Genomic DNA, 25,471 nt, shown 5'->3' with positions numbered 1-25,471 from the left:
CAGCAGTATATGTGCGTGTATATGTGTAGAAGCACAGCTGCAGTAGATGTGCATGTGCGAATATGTGTAGAAGCATAGTTGTAGCAGTATGTGCATGTGTGTGTGTAGAAGCACAGCTGCAGCAGTATATGTGCATGTGTGTGTGTGTGTGTGTGTGTGTGTGTGTGTGTGTGTATAGAAGCACAGCTGCAGCAGTGTGTGTGTGTGTGTGTGTGTGTGTGTGTAGAAGCACACCTGCACCAATATACGTGTGTGTGCAGAAGCACGCCTGCAGCAATACATGTGTGTGTGTAGAAGCACAGCTGCAGCAGTATATGTGCATGTGTGTGTGTAGAAGCACAGCTGCAGCAGTATATGTGCATGTGTGTGTGTAGAAGCACAGCTGCAGCAGTATATGTGCATGTGTGTGTAGAAGCACAGCTGCAGTATATGTGCATGTGCGAAGCACAGCTGCAGTAGATGTGCATGTGCGAATGTGTGTAGAAGCACAGCTGTAGCTGTGTATGTGTGTGTCTGTATGTGTAGAAGCACAGCTGCAGCAGTATATGTGCATGTGCGTGCATGTGTGTAGAAGCACAGCTGCAGCAGTATATGTGCATGCGTGTGTGTGTGTGTAGAAGCACAGCTGCAGCAGTATATGTGCATGTGTGTGTGTGTGTGTGTGTAGAAGCACAGCTGCAGCAGTATATGTGCATGTGTGTGGAAGTACAGCTGCAGCAATATACGTGTGTGGAAGCACACCTGCAGCAATATACGTGTGCGTGTATGTGTGTGTGTATAAGCACACCTGCAGCAATATACGTGTGTATGTTTGTGTGTGCACGCGTGTGTAGAAGCACGCCTGCAGCAATATACCTGTGTCTGTATGTGTAGAAGCACACCTGCAGCAATACAAGTGTGTGTGTGTGTGTGTGTGTGTGGGTGAGAGAGGGGGAGGGAGAGAGAGAGAGAGAGAGAGAGAGCGAGCAAGTGTGTGCAGAAGCGCACCTGCATCAGTATACGTGCATGTGTATGTGTGAAGGTAGAAAGCACTCCTGCAGCAGTATACGGGCATGTGTGTGTGTGGGGGGGGGTAGAAGCACACCTGCAGCAGTATACGTGCATGTGTGTGAACAGACGCACACCTGCAGCAGTGCGTGGGTCTGCAGAAGCACTTAATAATCACTCAGTTTTAACAGTCCGGCATTTCAGGAGTGTGCGTTTGTTTGAAATAAGTGGAAATATTTTAATCTTTGACTACTTTTTACCTGAGGCAAGCTTTAATTATTTGTTTTATTATTATTTTGCCAAACAGGCATCTGAGATGTGTACAACCAACAAGGAGTTATAATTGTTGATTACTGGGGCTGTCTGATGAGATGACAAACCCTGCTGTTTTGATCAAGTTAAAAATCATTAATCTGGCTTTGCAGGACTGATAGGTATTTCTGAAAAAGCAAGTTTCTATACTTTAGTGGGGCTATTTTTATCACAATCTGAAATTTAAGGTATACATAGTTGAATGGCCGTAACTGGGTTTAGACAGTCGTGTATTATAATGATATCAATCTAAATGGTCTTTATGCTTGAAATGTTCTGACATGGGTATTCTTAGCGCAAATCGTTTTACTTCTTGCCAGAAAGTGTTCAAGCCTACTCAGAAGTGTCACTTAAAACAATTGCGTATGTTAAGTATGCATTTAAAGCAATTGGGAATGAGAGTACAAAACATGTGCATTTGTGTGTGGTCCTAATAAATAAAAGTGTGTGGGGGACCCATGATTTGAAACCTGCACAGGGTACTCTTAATCCACTGCAGCTCTGGGTAAAGAAAGTGATGCACACTTAATTTCTGCTCAGTTCACCTACAAACTACACAATGAATCATAGTGATTCTGGTTTGAAGTAGGTGAAACTGAGAAGAAAACCCAGAACCTCTGAACAATGCAAAGCAATGGTCAGAAGAGCATCAGCAGTTGCAGGCAGTGGCACTCTTAGGACTTGAAAATGGTGTAACAGAATGGTGCAGTCCGTATTCATATCAGCATTGTAGGCATTTTTTTTTTTTTTTTTTTTAAGAACCTGACTGGCAACCAGCTATGAATAACTCAGTTGCACAGGATCATAAAAAATATCCCCCATTTTGAGTCAAAGTCCACGTTCATTTACAGTTCCACAAGGAATGAAAAGGGCCGTCACACATTTAGCATTCGGATTTTGCTTTGTTTTATAATGGATACACATTGCTAAATACTAAATCATCTTAATTCTTCAAAACATTTTAAGTAATGTTTTAAACATTCTGTGAGCTTCCTAGTTGAAGTTGCTTGTATTCCAACATTTTCCTATTTGTTCCACATTATAAGACGGTAGCGTTCCACATTTTGCAGATGGGAAGTTGGGAGCTATGCCATTATGGGCAGAGGATGTAACATGACTAGTCTGATTTCTGTGAACCAATCTGATGTGACTAGCTACTGCACATTTACAAAGCCAGAGTAAGACTATTGTGGCCATTTTTAATTTTTGCATTACAATGCGGCATCACAGATGTATACAGAATCGCTGCATTTTCTGGGTGCATGGGCTGTGTGGGTGAAAGTGACGGACCCTAGGATGTTGCCTGCCAGTTTTGGGTAGTCATTATTTGAGTTTTGTAGGACTAATGTGTGTGTGTGTGTGTGTGTGTGTTTTTTTTTTTGTATGAAGCAGACAAGAGTACTTTTTTGTATGAAGCACACTGGAGTACTTTATTGTGGTTGGCTACATTGTACTTGTATGAAACAGAGATTAAATAAATTACTATACAATCAGATATTTTGAGGTTTATACAGTCAGGAAAATGACTATAAATTGCTGGATATGGGGGCCATCTATGAATGAAAACTTCTAATCCTGTTGTTGTTAAACAGGCAAACGTGTCTTTGCAAGACAAGTTTGTGAGAAGCAAGTTGGATTTGCTCTAGCAATTATTTTTAAACCATAATCAGACATCCGAGGTTCATGTACACAGGTCAAAGTGTATGTAATTGATGAATGCAGAAACTGTCTGCTCATTCCTTTATTCTAGCACAGTTATACACTCAGTGGAAATGCTCAATCTGGGGCAATCCAAGAGTTCAGTAGTCTACTTCTACATTAAACTACTAAACTTGACAAATAATTTTGATTTAATACACAGTAATAACGTGTTTCCAATACTGAACTGGAAACAATTGTACATCCAGAAGGCCAGCTGATGGGGATTATCTGAGGGCACCTAAACAGTCCCATTTTATCTCCATAACCGCTAAAGATGACTCTGATGGGAGACAAAGTTGTAGTGTCTTTCGGCTTTTCGGGGTCGCCACAGCGGAACTCCGGTCCGCTAATGATTGGCAGTTGATTTTTACGTGCCGAGTTGCCAGCCCTGACGCACAACCTTCAACGAAGGTACGCCCATTCACGCATGTCTCCACGCAGAAGACTCTCTAGCTGTGAGTTGAACCGGACAGCGTCTTACTGTGAGGCAACGGGACAATTTTTTAGAGATTATTCTAATTCACACACACACAAAGTTAAAAGAAGATTTTTTTTTGTGAGCAAATTCTTTTTGTATTGTTTTTGTGTCAACATGCATTTTTCCAAACAGTAAGTAGTACAAAAGTCTAATGTCTGACATTACTGATGACTGTAATCCTCACTGACTTACTAGAAATTCAAAAACTGTAAAGAAAGACAGGGCAAAAGCAGGGACAGGTACAGCTGAGAAGTACAGTGGTGAAGAGGGGAAATAACACAAAGGAAATGCAACAGGGAAGTGAAATGGATAATTTACTCAGTGAATAACAACAACATTTGAAATGTATAGATGCAAAACAAACACACCAGCCGAAACATCATTTAACAATGGCAACATTACAGTAAATCACATTACCTGCTACTGAAAGAGCAGCTATTTCCGAAGCATGTTTCTGCAGGTACTCCTGCATGTCAGATGTTGATGTCATGAAGATATCTGTAGCAAAACAGAACATCCGTTGCTTACCTCTTGTGTACCCTACTTTCATGTACTCTTTCATCAACTATAAAATCAAATACATTTACTGATTTAGTAAATAATATATTCAACATACCTCTTATCCTCTCAGAGTGAGAAATCTGGACAAATCCATAAATAATGGGGAGACAAAGCCCCCAAAATAGGGACAATTTTTAAATATTGCTATTACAAACTTAAAAAGTTGACAGACTAACAGGTTTTGTATTAGCATTAATTTCCTGAAGGGTATGAAGTCTGAAACTCAAATGTCCATCATTTTCTGATTTCAGTATTCATTGATTTGCTAGAAAAATCACACTTTTGTGAAAAACTGCCCAAAAAATATGAGGCAAAATTTTGTATATTCTGTGAAAATCTGTACAGTTGAGAAGTATGATACCTAGTGAACATGTTATTATCATTATTATTATTATGCTTTTTATTGAAAATGGATGTGGCCCTGTCCCTCTGTGGTTCTGTCACGTTCTCATGAGACAGGGGAAAAAAACACAGAGCTTCTCATCGGCAAAAGACAGACTCGCTAAGACGAAACAGAGCCACAGATGGACAGCGTGGGAACACACACAGACTCTCTCACACATCTCTCTACATCATTTACACACAGACTAAAAAATTGTCCCTCTATCATTAGCGAGACACTCACTAAAAAAGATAATATATAAAAACCTGAAACTAACATAGCTTTGAAATACGAAGACTCATTCCCCCTGATACAGTCCAGTGTAATAGCTTTCAACAGTGCTGGCTGTATGGCTGTTTCATGTTTAAATATAATAGGCTATCTGTAAAGATTTTGCAAAGAATCACTTAAAAGCAAAAAACAGCTCAGTCTTCATTCCAGCTATCTGAGAATGAACTAAATCATGCGAGTTCCTCAACATGCCTGTAATCCCTGACATTTCACACTGTGTATATAGCAACAGCACTTATATTTTAATTTCATTGCCCTTAAGGTACTCTCAAATATACTGGTGGAAGAAAACAATTGTATTACTTCACTTTTAATTGTAAAGCAGGAGCCTTTGTGGAGCATTCAATGAGCAAATGATGAGGATTTAATTACTCCTTCATTACGGAGTACTTTACTGACTGCTGCCTTCTCGATGAGGCTGACAATGCACTTGTGAAGTTCTTTTGTAATTTCACCCAGATATGGGAACAGTATAATTACAAAAGCAACCTGAATGGGATTGTTTTTCAAATTTTGCATAAACCTGCATTCATTTCCCTGCCTGCTCCATGTTCGTAGATGTGCTATCTTGCCTAATAATGGCATTCAGCACCAGTATGTTTGTATCATATGATGCAAAGTATAACAAAGTTAGAACACAGTGCAAACTCTGTACTTGTTATAACTCATGTATCTTAATTTTCAGTCCCATTGTTTTATATAGCATTGCATGTGCTAGTGTGTGTGTGTGTGTGTGTGTTTTACCAAAAGAAAGCAGAACGTTTGAAATGTAAAATATTTTGGCAAAAGTTAAGGCAAACATTAAAACTCTTTAGCTGTTAACCTGTCTTAAAAAGAATTCTCCATAACTTCTCCTATACAAAACACCAGTCCATTAAATTGCATTTTAAGTTCTCACAAGTAATTCTTGATTGTTTCATTGTTAACAGGTTTTAACATATGCCTTCTTCATTTGTGTATAATTAATTATACTGAAAGTTTTTTTAATATCTGCCATCTGCATGTAGTCCCTGCCATCTTTGTAATGATATAATGGTATCATAAATCCTTTTACTGTCTGACAATACAGCATATTAGACAAAAGCGAGTATTTCCCTGTGTAGCTCCAATCTTGTTTAGGAGGTACTAACATGTTCTAAAATGTCATCTGTACAGGACAACTAACATAAACACTAAATAAATATATACTTTAGCTCCTGGTACACTCCTGCATATTTCAGTTTCCTTCATCTCCCTTGTATCATCTATAACCTCTGTATAGTCTGTAAGTGTGTGTGTGTGTGTGTGTGTGTCTGTGTATATAAAACAGAGAGAGAGAGAAATGATGCCGCAACCACATGAATTGACTGAATTTACACAAGGGTACCCTTCTCAAAAATGTGCTGTCATGGTAACACATCAGTGTTCACTTGTAATGTCTGATCTCCCCACATACGTCTTGATACTTGAGTGTTACCATACTTATCTTTCATTTTGATCCAGAGAACCAAGATACTTGACACAAAGACTCTTTTTAAATATTTCCGATAGACTCAGCATTTACTTTACTCATACACACTTTACTCATACGCTTTGCCCAATGGTTTGAGGTGCCTACACCTACAGGGGTACACTGACAGACACAGATGGGAAAATATGAGAAAATAAAAAACATGGCAACAGTGTGGCTGTAGGATTTTCAGGCATGTTATGGTCAATATAATGTGAGTTGAGTGATTGTTAGTGAACATCCTAATGCTCAAGGGTGTAGCTAGGCATATTCTTTGTACTATACAGAGTACATTATTTTATTATTATTAGAATGCTTTTTTACTGAAATTGGCTTTGTGGCTCTGCGCCTCTGTGGTTCTGTCACGCTCTACAGAGACAGAGGAAATAACGCTGAGTTTCTCAGTGAGGGACAGACCCACAAAGACATGACAGAACCACAAAGAGACAGCGGGAACATACATACAGACACACACACACACACACACACACACACACACACACACACACACACACACACACACACACACACACCTCTCTACATCATTTACAGACTTAAGACTAAAATAATGCCCCTCTGTCATTAGCGAGACAGTGGAAAAAACTGAGCTTTACTCGGCATTTTTTCTCGCTAATGACATAATGATATCATCTTTGTACTGCATAGTAATGTGGTAATGAGCAACAAATGCTATTTTTCTAGCTGCAGAATAGAAACTGCTGCAATGTAGTGTTCATTTTACAAACAGAAAGCTTCTTGTTAATTTGATAATTAATGTCAAACAATGGTATTGTGTGGATTGCATAGCAGTTTCAGTGTTATGATGCATCACTTCATGACATGGAATATAACACTACCTATCAGTATTTACTATGCTGCTTAAACATTAAGTTAATTTATTTAAACTGCAATGAAAAAGCATAAAAGGATTCTGAATTACAAACAGTAACTACTATAAATATTTAACATGTTTGAATGGGACCCTTCCAGTTGGATTTTTGCAATAACTACATCAACTAGGTGGAAATATCGGAAGTTGCTGTAGGGATAGACATACTTGTTGGAAATGCCTGTGCATTACATGAAGTACTGCTTGCAGTACCACATTAGGACTACCAACACATCTTTTAATTCAACAAAAGACTCCACAAATGTCAACAAAATGGTAAAGGAATAAATAAATAAATAAATAAACTCTGATGCTTCCACTGCAGCAATTTTTGCAATGCTTCTCTATGATAACAGAAGGAGTAAAATAGCTTTCTTTTCATTCAGAACAGTCAAATAGGACACACAGCTGTGTTAAAACTGTTGTATACCCTGACAAGGCTCCACTGGTGCTGATTATAGTCTGCCCATTTAATCAGCATCATGCTGACTGTCTAAAAAAAACTCCACCTATACTCTGTTGCATATCATGTACTCAGAGGCGATCTGTGCTTAACATACAAGGCCCTGCCAAACGGACATGCTACACTTAAAGAAATCCCAATCCCTCAGAGACATACGCGCCAAAGATCTAAACCTTGTCATCACAATGAATAAAATATGCTGGAGGGATAGGTTCCTGACCGAGAGACTCCCCAGACTCTGGAATAGACTGCCCATACATGTCAAGAAGAGCGCCTCTTTGGCCCTCTTCAAAAGGAACCTTGATGATTGGATGGGAGATAGGAAATTCACCTTGGTGATCACGTCAGTCGCCTGCTAGACAGGGGTCCAGGGAAGTAAATACTGTGGGAAGAAATAGCCAGGGAATGAAAATTCTGCAAAAGAAACAAAGACAAACTGATTTTAGAAAAGGATTGAAGTTTGGTTTTGCTGATTTTGGTAATGAGGACTCTCAAGAACTAGGGTTGCCACCTTTTCAAATGCCCAAAGTGGGACTTTTTTGTAGAAAGGTGAGATTTTGTAGGGTAATATGTACCCATCATCAGTGCAAAGGGCAGAAATTCATTTTTTGACCAACTAAAACCTTATTCTTGAAGTATTTGAGTTGTTTATGCCATTTCATATAACATTTAGGTGTTTCGGATATAAAATAACCGTTTTATGTAAAGAAAGCTTTGGAAATATTTTTTTTGCCCTAAAATCTCAGGACATTTTGCGATGTTTAAGTTTTTTTTTTTTTTTTTTTGCAGGACACAACTGCCCAAACAGGATCGGGCGGGTGGTAACCCTAACAAGAAGTAGCAGCTTGTCTGTTTCTTTTGCAGAGTTTTTATCCTCTTCCTTATTTTCTTCTTTTACTTTTCAAAGCGACTGAATAAAAATTATTTAAAAAAATTTTTTTATATTTTTATTTATTAGTCTGGGAAACTGTAAGCCCATCACATAACTGGCCTGGTAATTCTTAACCAATGGATAGCAGTTGTTTCCTTCTCTCTCTCTCTCTATAACAAAATTTACGGGCAGCAGCTCAGAAGCTCCACTATTTACAGATATAAGAACCTTTGATCGCAAGCAAGGTGTGTTGCGAAAGTGGTTGGAGCGAGGTTCCACGGGGATAGAACAGAACTGCTATACGAGAAGCACATATATACCCACCTAAACTGTACTCTCGTAAACAACCATCAGTGTTCAAGCAAACTGTCCTCATCTGCCCTCAAAAACATGTATACTTGTTACCCTTCACCTTGAGGAGCCGTTTCTCTCTCATGCTGACTTTTAAAAAGTAATAAATGGCGTGTCACATATTAATGAACGGTGTTTAACAAAAAAAAAAACAAGCAGTACGTTTGGCAAATATTACTGAAGTACAGTAGCTCAACAAAAGCAGCTTTTTTTAAGTAATAGCGATGATTCTGGACTTCCTTGACAAAGCAGTTAGGAAGCGGTTATATACGTATACTCTACTTATGCAATTAGGAGATACACTGTTCACTTTAAACTGCCAACCGTTATTTATAAACTAAGCAAGAACTTACGTATTGCGATAACAGCCACAGGAAAGACACCAGCTTACACAACTACTCTACCAACAGTACTTCTACAAAAACCTCAAAAGCACACAAGCAATGCTTAACAGACTCGACTTGCGATGACGAAAATTACTGACGTATGGTTGCCCAACCCACCACTTTGTCTATAAATACTACTGGGACCTCTAGCGCCTGAGAAAACAGGTAGGTAAACAGAGAAGGTTAATATGATGTCATTGTTTTTTTATGCTGAAAGCACTGTTCAGATTATCTGTGCTTGAATTCCATTAAAGCAGGTTCTGTAATTTTAACAAAATAATGCTAAACTGGTTCTGTGTACTTGTTAAATAAAGAACTATGAAGAAATACGACTCCGCCTTCTGTAGCTAACACGCGCAGTGTCCGGAAATGCTGTGCTGCGCTGCCACGTCAGGTTTAAGAGCCGCAGAAAGCTTACTAAGTGTTCTGTTACATTAGTTTAGTGCCGCTCATCATTACCGAGGTTGAGCTAGCAGCTGTAGGTTGTTGTTGGTTCTATTTGTATCTATCTTTTGCTAGTTGCTTTTGAAAGTGTTTTGCTGGTAATGTTAACGATGAGAGGAGTTACAGTATTCTTCTATATGATCGCGTTGCCCTTTGTATTTGTTGGAGCCACTGAGCTGACATTTGAGTTGCCAGACAATGCAAGAGAGTGCTTCTTTGAAGAAGTGGACAAGGACGTGAAATTTACACTTGATTACCAAGTAAGGCTTCTTTGCATGTTGAAATGTTGTACTTTTCAAGTTGTGATTTGTGGAAAAATAAATGAGTATACCTCTCTATGGATATTGGTACGAGGTATTCTCTCATCTGTGTATGCTGATGAACTGCACTGTCCTGTAAAGGTGGGCATTGTGGATACTTTATTATGTGTTGAATTAATGATCCTTGGCTCTTGAATACTGATGAAATGAATTGCATGGGGAAACAGGAAAGTGTGTCTGCCTTTATAGAGGAGAGAACCCTATCTTGCCATCTAGATATACTAGCTCTCTCCTCAGATTCCTTTTTAGTATTTAAACATTTTCATCAAGTCCCTGGGTTTGCCAGTAGACTGCATTCTCAAAGTACATTATGATATCCTAAGTTCTTCACTGAATAACAGAGTTGGGGGAGAAAACAATAAGTATGTCAAAAGGAAAAAAAATATGTTGTTATTAATAAGGCAGTAGAAAACAGAACTCCCCATACTGTAAAATCAACTATTTTAAATCATAATCAGCTGAAAGGTCACTTGCCTTCTGTCACTGCCACTTTTAAAAGTCATATATAAATTCCACAAAAAATGTACCCGTTGTCACAGGTTACAAAGGATAGCTTGTAGTGAGATCATTACCTCCATTTTATGGAAAGAAAGTAGTTGTATTGTTAAGACTTTTTTTTTTTTGCACGTCTACAGTGCTAATCCGTATGTTTTTACATCATGTGGTCTGATTAGGTCATCTTGCCATGTAGTGCAAGAGTGATGTGAATATTTTTGTAGCAAGAACTCCAACTATACATGCAAAAAATTCTTACAGATAGAAATCAAGATAAAAAAAGCATCAGGAAGTGTCATAAATACCTAGTATAAGTTGATAATACACTGTCTTGTACCTTCCAAATGTTTAATTCAGTCTGTGAATATTAACTCCTTAGCTTTCAAGATCAAACATTTCTGACTTGACTCCTAGTTAATAGTTTCTAAAATTCACTATTCTCAAGCTTATTAACTGCACAAATTGGAAAGAGTCTTTCAGTTATTTTATTTAAAACTTGCAATAACATAGTTAGTATATGGAACTGTAGGTATGTAGCATAGCCAGCAATTGTAATCAAATATGTAATCAAATATAACTCTGGTAAAAATTCTGTATTCATGAACTACCACATAGCTGGTAGTCTACTTAACGCCAAAAATGTGATGAGACCTTGGGACACAGGTGGACAGTAGTCTCTCCTTTGATCACATCGCCACAGTGGTCAGGAAATCCTTCTACATGGCTCAACTCATCACAAAAGGTTTCTCATCCAGAAAAAGAGGTCATTGTTCCCCTCTACTCATCATTCATTAGACCCATATATGCAATATGCAGTAGTGGAATTACAGCAGGTTTAGATTTTGAGTTGCATGTTTTTGGAATTGCTTTTTTTGCCAGGTAGTAACATTAAACTTAATAAGGCATTATGATATCTAGGTAATTCAGAACCTATATTCAAACTCAAAAGAATCATTTCCTTAAACCATTTGACTCAACATTTCCATCATAGTACTCTGTAGGCATTTATAAAACCTGTCAGTGTGTTACATGCCCAAAGTACATGTTTCTAATTACCTCTTTATTCTTCATCACACCTGTAGAATTTACTGTCTACCTGAGGAAAACTCCTCTGAACTGTGCTTGGAATTTTAAAATATCTATGCAAACACTTCTTTGCAAAATCCTAAATCTTTGGATTTCTTCCCATTGTTCTTTTTATAAGCAGCATTTCCATTTTCTTTTCCATACTTTTTTAACTTCCTCCGATTCTTCCATTTATCATGCAGTATTTTATGAACACTACTAATCCATTTTTAACAGCAGCTTCCAATCTAGAAACTCTACCAGAGTTGGTCTTTCACTTAACACTCTACCTTACCTTTTTGTTTGCCTGTACTCTTTTATCAATCTGAAACATGGAAGGTAGTCTCTAACTTTTAGTCCAAACTTTTGGTTAGCCACATTCATCTAGACTGTCCTTCCCTTTCAAGCTCTTTGCTCCCAATACTGTGGTTCCTTTGATAATTTCTTACTGTAAATTCCAACCTCTCTTGCTTATTTTCTATAACTCTACTTGCAGTCATCCCTGTTGGCAACATTTCCTTTCTCCCTTCCTGCAATTGATTAGTTTTAGAATATTTTGTGCTACTTTATGAATGTACTAGTCCTCATATTTTTTGTTATTCTACTTGAGGACTTTCATCCAAAATCCTAGTCTCTCTTATCTCTCTTCTTCCCCTCCTATGTCAGGTGGCCGGTGACTTCAAATCAAAGGGGGGCTGCAGGAGACAGCTGAATGGTTGGGGTCAATGGGAAGGGGTGCGGCCAACTAGAAAGGGGAGGAGCTATGCTCAAAACCACAAAAAACTAACTTTAATTAAATACGCTGTCCTGGGTGCCAAACCGTCATTATGAGAGTCCAATCAAGACAAAATGAAGTGTAGAAGAATAAAAATATTTCAATGCATTGGCTGCATGACAGTTTACTTAATATCTAGATGGAAACAAAAAGGTTGTGAGGCATGAAAAAATAAATTACTTTTTAAATACATTACTGGAATGCCAGTCAAAATCAAGTATAAGAAAAACAAGCAGCACTCAACTCAAACCACTTCTCCTTACACTGCAGTTCTAATTATAATTTATATTCAGTTTTATTAAAGTACCAAGTAACACACTGAAAGTAGAAATCTCTGTGATGCCTCCACTTGTAAAAATGTTTCTTATCCAAAAAAGACCTGCTGCTTGACAGCTATCTACTTGTTTCATGGGGAAACCATTATCAAAGTAAAAAATGAAAAGCAAGCAAGAAACAAGCTCAAGATGCATTGCTTAAAGGATTACTGACAGGTTATGGACCACACGATTGGCATTCTGTTTAGTTTGCAGGTAAAGCCTGCAGAGATGGCTGGAAGTCTCCAAGAAGTGTAATGAGCTTCTTAAAATAATGTAATCCTGTCTTTTATTACAAATACTGTCATATGCATTTCAATACCCAAGGCTTATACATTATCTAGTTAAGTATTCTCTGCATGGCAACAACAGAAAGGCTTTCAATGTTGGCAATTTTTAACAGTATACTTATTAAAGCTTACTTGCATCTTACGATCTCAGACAAGCTTACCTGACGGTTATTAAAGCATTGCTACTTAAACACAGAGCAACAGGCACTTTGAGTAATAAGCATAAATCAACAGTACAAAAATATGACAAACCAGACCATTCTGCAAAATCAAGGACAGATGAAAAGCCACTGTAGTACTTGCGTCTGCCTTGGATGGGGGGATACTCTGCACTACTCCTTGCCTTGTTTGGACACATCCAGAGTCACTACATGGGAGAGTGGGGTGCAACAAGTATGTCAAAATTTGAAATGTCTCTGGCTGACTGTGATGGCCCTGACACATTTGTCATACCTCTCAACCTCAGAGCAAGAAATCTGGACAAAGCCATACATAGAAGTGGGACAAAGGCCAAAAATTAAGGACAATTTTTAAATATTGCTCTTATAAACTTAGAAAGATAATAGAATAGGTCTTGCATCAGTATGAATTTTCTGAAGGGTATGAAATCTGAAACTCAAATGTCTGTCATTATTTTGTAACTTCAGTCTTTAATGATTTGTCACTTCTTCTTCTTCTTTCGGCTTTTCCCGGTTAGGGGTCGCCACAGCGGATCACCTCGTCCGCACATTGAATGGCAGTGGAGTTTTACGGTGTCGAGTTGCCAGCCCGGCGCCCAACCTTCCACAGAAGGCACACTCACACGCACACCTAGGGCCAATTTAGAGTGTCCAATCCACCTGCAGCATATCTTTGGGATGTGGGAGGAAACCGGAGCACCCGGAGGAAACCCACGCGACCACAGGGAGGACATGCAGACTCCGCACAGAAGGCACCCCAGCCGAGGATCGAACCGGAGAACCTCTTGCTGTGAGGCGGCAATGCTAACCACTGCACCACCGTGGCCGCCCCTTTAATGATTTGTCACTAATTTGCCAAAAAAAACACAATTTTATGAAAAATGGACCAAAAATGTGATGCAAAAATATAAAATAGCCACACAATACAGCTAGGAACCTGTCAAAGAAGGGACACTTTAATATTAATACTGCTAACTTGAGCAGCTGACAAAATAAAAGAATCTACATGCATTTCTGAAATAAAAGTAATCTATAACTCTGATTATTACAGTTATTTCTTAATTGTAAACCCTCCTTGTTTTCTTTCAAAATTGCTATTTTGCGGAGGGATTATTAGGGGGAAGAGCAACATTTTGAGTCGAAATCAGGGACATTTGAGAGGTTTGGCTATGCCTAATTCTATAAAGCAATTTATTTGCATGTACCTCTCTACCTGTTAATGCAATAAATCTGGTCAAGGCCAAATATATTGGGGGACATATAAACAGTACTAAAAATTGCTCTTGTATAAACTGAGACAGTTGATAGAATAGCAGGTCTTACTTTAGCATGCATTTTTCTGAAGGTTATGAAGTCTGAAACTCAGTGTGTCATTATTTAGTGACTTAATTCCTATTTGCATGTACCTCTCAACCTGTTAATGCAATAAATCTGGACAAGGCCAAATATATTGGGGGAACATATAAACAGTACCAAAAATTGCTCTTGTATAAACTGAGACAGTTGATAGAATAACAGGTCTTACTTTAGCATACATTTTTCTGAAGGTTGTGAAGTCTGAAACTCAGTGTGTCATTATTTCGTGACAATTCCTAAATGATTTGCCAGAAAACCACAAATTTTATGAGGAACAAACCAAAAATAAAAAGCAAAAATCTATTCATTCTTTGAAAATCTGGACTGTTGGGAGGTATAGTTCAGCTGGGGCTGTCTGAGTTTGCCGCCCTTCCCCCTCACAAAATCATGGTCGAATGGAACCTCCCCCCTGCAGCCATTCCAATGATCCATTACTTTGCTATTTCTCTCCATTTACCATAAACACTAATGTGCATACTGCTTTACTTCTATGATGATTTGGACTTCATTTGAAGGTTTTATTTTGCATTTTACAGCACAAACACTAAGACATATGCTAAACAAAGCAATGCATTCTCACAATGAAAACAGACAGCATTAAAACTTCCCTCCCCTTGAAACTCACATTCATTGAAACCCACATTCAAAGAAAATACATTTTGCCAGTGGCAGATAAAGATTAATTCTGGGCTGTTTTCAAATCATAGGCCCCTTGCATATGAAACATACATGTGCTCTTTGATACACCTTTATGATTGTACTAAATTATATTCCTTGTACAATACAGTACAGTTTTTAGAGGACGTTTTAAATTTATTAAACAATAAAACAAAATGCATGCACCAATAATGACAAAACTGCCCAATTCAGAACATTTTTCCAGTAAACAGTGAAACAAAATGCATGCACCCATAATGACAAAACTGCCCAGTTGGGAACATTTCCATCATAAAAGTCTACTCAAACTTCTACAGTCCACCATTATCAGTAGTTGTTGTGTCTTTCGGCTTTTCCCAGTTAGGGGTCACCACAGCGGAACTCTGGTCCGCTAATTAAAAATTGGCAGTTGATTTTTATGTGCCGATTTGCCAGCCCTGACTCACAACCTTCAACGAAGGTATGCCCATTCACACATGTCTCCACGCAGAAGACACTTTAACTGAGAATCGAACCGGACCGCGTCTTACTGACAGGCGACAACACTACCGCAGCACCATCACCACGGATCTTCCACCATTATCAGTAAATATGCACAATTCTACAGTCCACCATTATCAGTAAATATGCACAATCTCTGAAGTAGTAAAAGTCATCTAAATAATTCCACATTAAAGAAATCTGTAACTAATGAAGAGGTTGCTGCTAGCAAACACCTTTATATTTCATGGTTTCATCAAAAAATAAAGTGTCTGTTGCCCCTGAAGAATAAATTGCCTATATTACATTAAAAAAGGATAAGCTAGTAATATTGCAAGAGGAAATGGATGGCGAACTGATAGGATTAAACTCAAAAGATGTTTCTAAACCTAAAGGAATAGGACATGACACGTTAGTCATCCCATTCAATGAAAAATCTGACCAAATTGTCAAAACAGTCTATGATTGTTGGAATATTGTTATAGAATCTAACAAAGAATTGGTTAACGTTTTAGGTAACAAACCAAAAGTTACCTTCAGTAAAGGACAAAGTCTTAAAAGTATTTTTGAAAATAGTGTGAAATGTGACTTATTTACGAAATCTATGATGAGCAAATGTGGTGCATGTCGAATATGCAGGTTCATTAACAATGGACCTTACCTCTCAATCATTAACTATGAAAGGACTATTAGATGTCCAGGAACGTGTGACTGCAACACAGTCATGGTGGTATATGTTGCTACTTGCACAGCATGCTCAGCTTTCTATGTAGGGAAAACTAACAGAAAGTTGAAAACAAGAATCATAGAGCATGTTAGTGATATTAGAAATCGTAAGCAGACTAGCGCATTATACATTCACAGCACTGGTTGCCCTAATTTCAAAAAATTCTTGTTTTTTGTTATTGAAAGAATTGCATACACTAATGTACAACAAGGAGGTGATATTAAGAGTTCATTAGAGGCCAAAGAATGTCTTTGGCAACTTAGATTGAACGCAAGTAAGGATCCAGGAATTAACGATCAAATATCTATAGCTAGTATTTTAAAGTTAAAATCTCAGTTCATCTAATGAACATCATAGCCACTCATTCCTAACTACTAAAATTGTTATTACTCAACATATTTATCATTTTTCATTATTATTCAATACAATTGTTCAACTACCGTTATTTTGGAAACTTGGAATTTTGAAATTATTATTATGATTTCACACGTTACTCCTCAATTCTTGTCAACAATAAGTTTTTAGGGAAAGTTTTTTAATAATAATAATAATAAAAATAATCCAACTACCACTTACATAAACATATACATAACATTGTTAATCAATTTCACACATCACAATATTTCACTACATCTGCATTTCATTTTCATTAAGTTATGGTTATAGTGATTGTGTTGACACAATTAAATACGTGATTTTGTCATATCTACTGTTGTATATTTTTAAACTTTATACACTTTTAAAAAAGTTTTAGATTTTTATTATAAATATTTATTTATTTATACCCAACAAATTATCACAACAACCTTTTTGGTACATATACACAATCCAGTACTTGATTATACACTATTGTAATAATTGTAACACAGTTTATCAACTAACACGGAAATGTTATGTTGTATTCATATTCGCTGTTTCATCTAGTTTACTTTGTACTATTTTTCTGACATTATATACATATAAGATGTTTATTCTCTATTTATACTGTCTATGGACACTCAGTTATATATATTCAAATTTTGGTGTATGTTAAAATGCATTTTACGTTAGACATTGTATTTTTAAACCAAATTTTAATGGACTTGTTATTTTAAATAACATAGGTTTTATTATACAAATTGGATTATTGTTTGATTGGCAGATTATGTTATTATCACTTAATCAATCAAGCAGTATTTGTATTTAAGGGACGATGTGTTCTCCAGTTAATTTGTACTCTGATGATGCCCTAGGACGTGAGGGTGAAAGCGCTTAGTTCTACAACTTTGTTATTCTTGTTTTGGTTTCGTGGTCCTGTGGTGAAATAAAGACTTCTTTTTAATTCCAATGATTCAAGGCTACTGGGATTTTCTTTGTTACAAGTTTTTTATCTTGCTGTGTGGCAAACTGATAGGCTCATAGTTAGTATCTTCACCAAGGAAAACATTCTCAGTACAGCAGCATCCACCACTTGTGAGAGTAGAACCCATAGCCTTCTGCATCAAAAGCAAGTACACAACCTGCTGTGCTATTAACAATGCACACAGACTTAGTATAAGCAGCACTAAACTTCACTTCCCCTGCAGCTCTCAGCTCCTTGTAAAATCTACTCAATAATCAACTGCATCTCAACTTCGCAGCACAAGAAATCTGGAAAAAGCCACAATTTATTGGGGGGGGGGTCAAAGGCCCAAAAACCAGGGACACATTAAACATTGCTTGTATAATCTTGGAAAGTTGTTAGAATAAACTGCTGTGTTACCACCATAAATTTTACTGCCAAGGTCCCTGTGCAAAACAGTCAGAGCAACATACCACTACACCAAATCAGCTGCTTTGTGAAAGAAAAATGCTGTGTTACCACCATACATTTTACTGTCAAGGTCCCTGTGCAAAACAATCAGAGCAACATACCACTATGCCAAATCAGCTGCTTTGTGAAAGAGAGGAAGACTGAAACTTAAATGGCTATCATTTAGTGAATTCAGTTCTCACCATAGCTGTCAACCTCTTAGCACAAAACACCTGGACAAACCCAGTAATGAGGGAATACAGCCCTCAAACATATTCAGTGAATTCAGTTCTTGCCATAGCTGTCAACCTTAGCGCAAAAAACCTGGACAAAGTCAATAATGGGGGAATACAGTCCCAAAAATAGGGAACATTTTCAAATATTCATCTTATAAACTTAGAAAATTGCTAGAATAAAAGGTTGTGTTACTATGTATTTTCTGAGGAATATGAAGTTTGAAATTCAAATGCCTGTCAATTTTACTTCTGAAGGAACAGAAACAATTTTCAGCAGATGCCCAGGGAGAAATACTGCAGACACGTCTTTGTAAAATGGCAGGACACCAGAGCAAATCCACGCAAACACAGGGAGGAGATGCAGACTCCACACAGCAATTCAACATTCAGAAACCTGAAGTCTGAAATTCAAATGCCTGTCAATTTTATTTAACATCTGTTAACCAGGACACTCTGACTTGGAACAAAAAAAAGTTTTTTTCAGCAGAGGCCCAGGAAAAAAATAATGCAGACATGTCTTTGTAACATGGGAGGACACAAAAGCAAGCCCACACAAACACACGGAGAAGATGCAGACCCCACACAGAAGGCACCCCAGCCAAGAATCAAACCTGAAAACCTACAGCTGTGCGGCAACAATGCTACCACTGCACCATCAAATATCAAGCATTTCAAAATTTAGAAACCACAGATATTATGAGGAATAGAACAGATCAAATATGAGGCAAAAATCTGCAAATTTTTTACAAATGGTAGTGGGTAGGGAATTCAGGCCCTTAACACCTGCATGCAAGGTACAGGGTTCAAGCTTGAGGTATTCCCTACACACCACCATGAGTTTGCTCTAGCCACCAGTATATAGCAACTGGGGTATTACACACACCTACACCTGTTTAAATGTGTCCAGACCTAATCAGCAGTACAATTCAAGTCCAAAATCCAAGCCGCACACCTACCTGTTTAAATGTGTCCATGTCCAGACCTGAATCCCTCTATGAAGCAGTAGCCTGCTCGAAATCCAAGTCCCAAGCCCGCGATGAACATAATCCCCCATGAGAGCTTAAAACTCACCTCACCTCTCTCCTGATTGGTCCTGTCTGCTGATGAAGCAGTCCGGAGCTCCTCTGTTCTGTGCGGTTGTCACCTCACAGATTCCTTGGCATCTGTGGGGCAGAAATGCCTTCCCTGTATCTGGACTGCTGACTCAGGCAGTCTGAGTTCGCACAGATTCCTGGGCATCTGCTGGGCAGTCTGAGTGCGAGTTCTGGGACTCGTGAAAAATAAAAAAATTTGTTTTCTTCATTTTATGTTTCACGGTTTGTTTTCTTTTTGTTTCTAGGTGGGAGGGCTGCAGCCCTGCAGTCCTATAGCACGAGCCGCCCCTGTATCTGCTTGAGTTATGTATATGATCATTAACTGCATAACAATAAAGCTCCCCTTCAAACCAGGTAATCTTCAATCATTTTATTATTTGAGGTGAATCTAATTTAACTCTTGCCCTCTTCCCTCCAAATATATTCCATTAACTCTTTATTAATTATCATCCATATCTTCTCTGGTTGATAAAAATACACATGGCTTGTATATAAAATCAGAGGACTAAACATTTTCTCTGGTTGTATCTTACTGTGCCTCCATTTTAAAGTAGTTATTGGGCATTATGCAGATCCTCAGTAAATTCACTATAGTACATTTAGGTAGAATAAGGCCTGAATATGGAGTCAGACATCTATGCATTCAGTTTCAGAGAGACATTTTATTGGAAAGAAAAGATAAGCATGAAATATGCAGAAAATACAGAATGTACTTTTTTCAAGGGAAAGGTACAATCTTGCCTGCTACAGAATGCTCCTTAATGGAATGTTAAATAAAACACATACAAGACAAGGCCTGAGAGTCAATGCTAAGAAGGTGTGTAAAGCATTACAGGGTTTTGGTATTATACTTCAGATACAGTTAAGGTCAGTTAGTTTGACCTGATATACAGAAAAGATTAAGCTGCAACACAGGCACACGAGGCTGAGTACTGAAGACAGGTCAATATGTTTCCATTTACAACATTCAGGACAATCAGAAGATATGTGCAGAAACTTTGAATATATTTAGCAGCACTATTATTATCAGCACTGTTAATGAAGACAGTATTAGGATATTGTGAATATCTAATAAAACCTTATTAAATGGACTGCAGTGTTTGGAGAATTCATTTTAAAAGTACGCAAGACTTGGCCCATAAAGGAGAGACTGGCACCTGTTCAGCACGAGTTTGGGTAATTAACAGATAAAGACTTTCATTTCAGTCTCATTTCAGTTGTTTCCAGTTAATTCCAATACAGTGCAGTCTTATCAATTTTTACACTTACTGTCCAGAATGAAGAGCTTCCATGTTCTCAGTTTTTGTTTTATCCTTTTAGTGTCTTCCCAAATGTCCTTGCCTGCCATTGCAAAATCCCTTTTAATCCAAACACCTAAATACTTCATCTTATCACATCTCCAGAAGTATAGGAGTTGCTGAACCAAATCATGTATAGGTATGTAGTTTAGTGCTCTAGCCTTTGTTTTATCTTCATTTATTGTATATCCCAAAAATACTTCAAATTGTCTCAAAATGTTCCACATTGCTAAAATGTTCTTTTCTGTATTTATGGTGGAAATTGAAAAAGGGTAATTATGAGGTGGAGTTCAGGGATGAGTTAAGACAGGCACTGGGTGGCAGTGAAGAGTTACCAAATAGCTGGGTAACTACAGCAGAGCTAGTAAGGGAGACGGCTAGAAAGGTGCTTGGTATCACATCGGGACAGAGGAAGGACGACAAGGAGACATGGTGGAATGAGGAAGTGCAGGAGAGTATACAGGCAAAGAGGTTGGCAAAGAAGAAGTGGAATTGTCAGAGAGATGAAGAAAGTAGACAGGAGTATAAGGAGATGAGGTGCATGTCAAAGAGAGAGGTGGCAAAGGCTAAGGATAAGGCATATGAAGAGTTGTATGAAAGGTTGGACACTAAGTAGGGAGAAAAGGACCTGTACCAATTGGCTAGACAGAGGGACCGAGCTAGGAAAGATGTGCAGCAGGTAAAAGTGATAAAGGATAATGAGGGAAACATACTCACAAGCGAGGAGAGTGTGTTGAGGAGCTGGAAAGAGTACTTTGAGGGGTTGATGAATGAAGAGAATGAGAGGGAGAGAAGGTTGGATGATGTAGGGATAGTGAATCATTAAGTACAATGGATTAGCAAGGAGGAATTAAGGATAGCTATGAAGAGAATGGAGAATGGAAAGGCTGTTGGCCTAGATGACATACCTGTGGAAGCATGGAGGTGTTTAGGTGAAATGGCAGTGGAGTTTTTAACCAGATTGTTTAATGAAATCTTAGAAAGTGAGAGGATGCCTGAGGAATGGAGAAAAAGTGTTTTGGTACCGATTTTAAGAATAAGGGTGATGTGCAGAGCTGTAGTAACTACAGAGGGATTAAATTGATCAGTCACAGCATGAAGTTATGGCAAAGAGTAGTGGAAGCTAGGTTAAGATGGGACGTGATGATTAGTGATCAGCAGTATGGTTTCATGCTGGGAAAGAGCACTACAGATGCAATGTTTGCTCTGGGAGTGGTGATGGAGAAGTACAACAGGGTGCCTAGAGAGGAGTTGTGGTATTGTATGAGGAAGTCAGGAGTGTCAGAGAAGTATGTAAGAGTGGTACAGGATATGTACAAGGGTAGTGTGACAACGGTGAGGTCTGCAGTGGGAGTGACGGATGCGTTTAAGGTGGAGGTGGGGTTGCATCAAGGATCAGCTCTGAGCCCTTTCTTATTTGCAATGGTGATGGACAGGTTGACAGACGAGATCAGACAGGAGTCCCCGTGGACTATGATGTTTGCAGATGACATTGTGATCTGTAGTGAGAGTAGGGAACAGGTGGAGGAGACCCTGGAGAGATGGAGATATGCTCTAGAGAGAAGAGGAATGAAGGTCAGCAGGACTAAGACAAAATATATGTGTGTGAATGAGAGGAAGGATAGAGGAATGGTGAGGATGCAAGGAGTAGAGGTGGCGAAGGTGAATGAGCTTAAATACTTGGGGTCAATAGTTCAGAGTAATGGTGAGTGTGGAAGAGAGGTGAAGAAGAGAGTACAGGCAGGATTGAGTGGGTGGAGAAGAGTGTCAGGAGTGATTTGTGACAGACAAGTACCTGTAAGAGTGAAAGGGAAGGTCTACAAGAGAGTAGTGAGACCAGCTATGTTATATGGGTTGGAGACAGTGGCATTGACAAAAAGACAGGTGTTTGACCTGGATGTGGCAGAGTTAAAGATGTTAAGATTTGCACTGGGTGTGACGAGGTTGGACAGGATTAGGAATAAGTATATTAGAGGGTCAGCCCAGGTTGGAAGGTTTGGAGACAAAGCCAGAGAGGCAATATTACATTGGTTTGGACATGTGCTGAGAAGGGATGCTGAGTATATTGGGAAAAGATGCTAAGGATGAAGCTACCAGGTAACAGGAAAAGATGAAGGCCTAAGATAAGGTTCATGGATGTGGTGAGAGAGGACATGCAGGTGGTTGGTGTGACAGAGCAAGATGCAGAGGACAGGAAGAAATGGAAACAGGTGATCCACTGTGGTGACCCCTCACGGGAACTGCCGAAAGAAGATGATGATTAATTGAAAACAATATCCTGTGTAAATAAAGCTAAAGTCTTGGTTACCTAATCAATTCTATCCTTGAATTTGCAAGATCCCTATTTTCCTTGCTAACAGCTGTAAATATAAAGCAAATAAGAAAAGTAAGAGGATATCCCTGTCTGATACCTCAGTTTAAACACATGTCAGAGAGGAACCCTCCCAACTTAAATCTCGCATCTGACCATTCATATATCCTCCTTATTATCCCTATTATTCTGTAAGGAATTACAAATGCTTCCATTGCCATACTCTTAAAATCCCAAATCCCATTTTACTCAGTCAGTTACTTTCTCTACTTCAAGACCCACCAACAGTTGTGTGTTTTCTTACACTTCACTTCCCTCTGGGGCATCATTGTTCTGTTAATGTTGTCGAATGCTTTCCCTCTACAAAAATACACTGATCCATAGCTATCAAATTTGAAAACATGGCTGCCATTCTCTTAGCTAGAATAGACATAAGCACTTTATAATGGTTTAAAATTAAAATGAGTTGGTATGCAGCTGGATATAGAGAATCTTTACCTTCTTTGGGTATTACAGCCACCACAGCTTTCTTCCCATATGGTGGTAGACCCCCACCTTCTAAAATAGCATTAAACAATACTTTCCAGATCTTTAACACTTTTTTCCCTCCTAGGCTCCAATTTTCTACAGGAGTCTATTCTGTTCTTGGAAACCTCCCTGTTGATTAATTGTACATATCCATGTTTATCTCATCTCTTCTTATCTTAACTATTAATCGTTAAGTCTCATTGGCATGGTTTAGTCTTCCCTATATACTTATGTTTGTACCTTTGTTTTGTTTCCCCATTCCCTTATTGTGTACAGATTTTCACAAACATTCTGAAATATCTCTAATACCTCTGCAGGATGCCTGGTTATTTTTCTTATCATATGTTCCCTAAGTTGGCTGTAGCTCTTTCTGCCTTCTGATGCCTAAGCAATTGTGCTGAATGTTTTATACTCCAGAGTTTTTTTTTTTATATGAGCAACCTTTGTAAACATACAGATTATCCAAACGCATGATTATTTTCCCTTTAGGCCTCTGAAGTTTTTCTAATCTTGTTCTGTGAGATTTCCCTCCCTCTGCTGTTGCTCTTTCCCATATTTCCTTTTCTGTTATTTCTGCCATGTTTCTAAACTCTATTTGCATTTGATCCTACTCACTAGCTCTTCCTTCTGAAGTAATTTCTATCTTCCCCAGTATTTCCACTTTATTTAAATACTTATCTTTTTAAAAGATAAGTAGGAAAGTGCCAAAGTTCTGCTGTTTCATTACCCTGCATCTTTATTTTTATTGGTGTGTAATTTAATATAGTTATTGGAAGAATTTCAAATGAATTGCTTTCAATTAAATATGCTTGCTTCTGTGAAATATTATTTCTATCCGGTCTAGCCCAGTTATTGTATCTTGGAGAATAATGTATACATTCTATCTGGGTTCCCGCTACTCAATTTTACACCTTCCATACCAAATATTCTCATTAACTTTTCAGATGAATATCATCCTTTGTTACATTTCTCGGCTAAGTTCTCCCTGATATATCATAACTATTGCAAACCAGGTACCAGTCCCCCACCCATAAATAATATTCTTTTCAAAAAGCTTATGATTTTCTCACAAAATTCTCATAAGCTTCATAATAGTAGTTCTATGTGTATTATACATAAATGACAGCATCATCCTTCTCCCCTTCCAGTAAAACCCTTACTACTTTAAACCAACAACTACTGACTTTTCTCCATCCCTTATCACTTTTGAAGTCCTCTTTTAATCAGCATTATTGCTACCCTTTTCCTTTGTCACTGGTATTCTTCTGAATGCCTATTCTGCAATCCTTTGTCAAATTCATATGCTAATTTCTATCCAAATATGGTTCCTCTAACCTTGGTATTTTGCACCCTATAATTCTTAATATTATTCAGTTCTGTCTTTTTTTGCCTGTACTTGTACAGCCATTTGCTTTCCATGCTGATATTGATAGAGCAACTATTCTGATAAAAGCTATTTGCACCCTATAATTCTTAATATTATTCAGTTCTGTCTTTTTTTGCCTGTACTTGTACAGCCATTTGCTTTCCATGCTGATACTGATAGAGCAACCATTCTGATAAAAGCTATTATTCTCACCTATTATACATAACCATTTTTTTGAATGTATATTTCGTACTTGCAGCTTACATGCACACACTGTTTGGTAGGCCAGTCTTTATGTAGTAGCTTCTTCTCATCTCTGTTTGAACCCATGTCATTTTTTCCCCAGAAATTTCACGTCAGTAAAGACAATAAAAAGTAAATACATTTTCAACCCTATCCCCCTTATCTCACATAAACCCCAAAAGTTATACAATATTTCCTAAAAAAATAAGTTTATCCATATAAACAGGAGCCATTGCCTCAAACCAAAAGCTGCACCTGTAGGTGTCGCCTATTGTAAAGTTAAAGTTAATCATTCTAAAGCATGTGTTAGACCTGTGTTCCCACTTGACTAATTGTTGTCAGTTATGAAGAACAACATGCA

At 38.0% G+C, this 25,471-nt stretch overlaps 2 protein-coding genes across 3 annotated transcripts in view; one reads left to right on the top strand and one right to left on the bottom strand.

The window, feature by feature from the left end:
• LOC122807025 (retinol dehydrogenase 13-like) overlaps positions 1 to 9,263 on the bottom strand; it is a 609,225-nt gene extending 599,962 nt beyond the window's left edge. For both annotated transcript variants that reach the window (XM_044077911.1, XM_044077910.1), the window contains exons 1-2: positions 9,129 to 9,263; positions 3,896 to 3,976 (exon numbers count right to left, since the gene is read on the bottom strand). In XM_044077911.1, the coding sequence (XP_043933846.1) occupies positions 3,896 to 3,968 (73 nt within the window). In that variant the 5' untranslated portion in view covers positions 3,969 to 3,976; positions 9,129 to 9,263. The remainder of the gene's footprint in view (positions 1 to 3,895; positions 3,977 to 9,128) is intronic.
• Positions 9,264 to 9,552: 289 nt separating this feature from the next.
• Positions 9,553 to 25,471, top strand: part of TMED3 (transmembrane p24 trafficking protein 3) — a 130,207-nt gene continuing 114,288 nt past the window's right edge. Inside the window, exon 1 of the mRNA XM_044077912.1 lies at positions 9,553 to 9,865. Within this exon, the coding sequence (XP_043933847.1) occupies positions 9,707 to 9,865 (159 nt within the window). The 5' untranslated portion in view covers positions 9,553 to 9,706. The remainder of the gene's footprint in view (positions 9,866 to 25,471) is intronic.

The sequence above is a fragment of the Protopterus annectens genome, chromosome 7.part0, assembly GCF_019279795.1.
Source record: "Protopterus annectens isolate FY-2018-M chromosome 7.part0, PAN1.0, whole genome shotgun sequence".
In the NCBI taxonomy this organism is placed as follows: domain Eukaryota; kingdom Metazoa; phylum Chordata; order Ceratodontiformes; family Protopteridae; genus Protopterus; species Protopterus annectens.
This window is presented reverse-complemented; position numbering and strand designations above follow the sequence as displayed.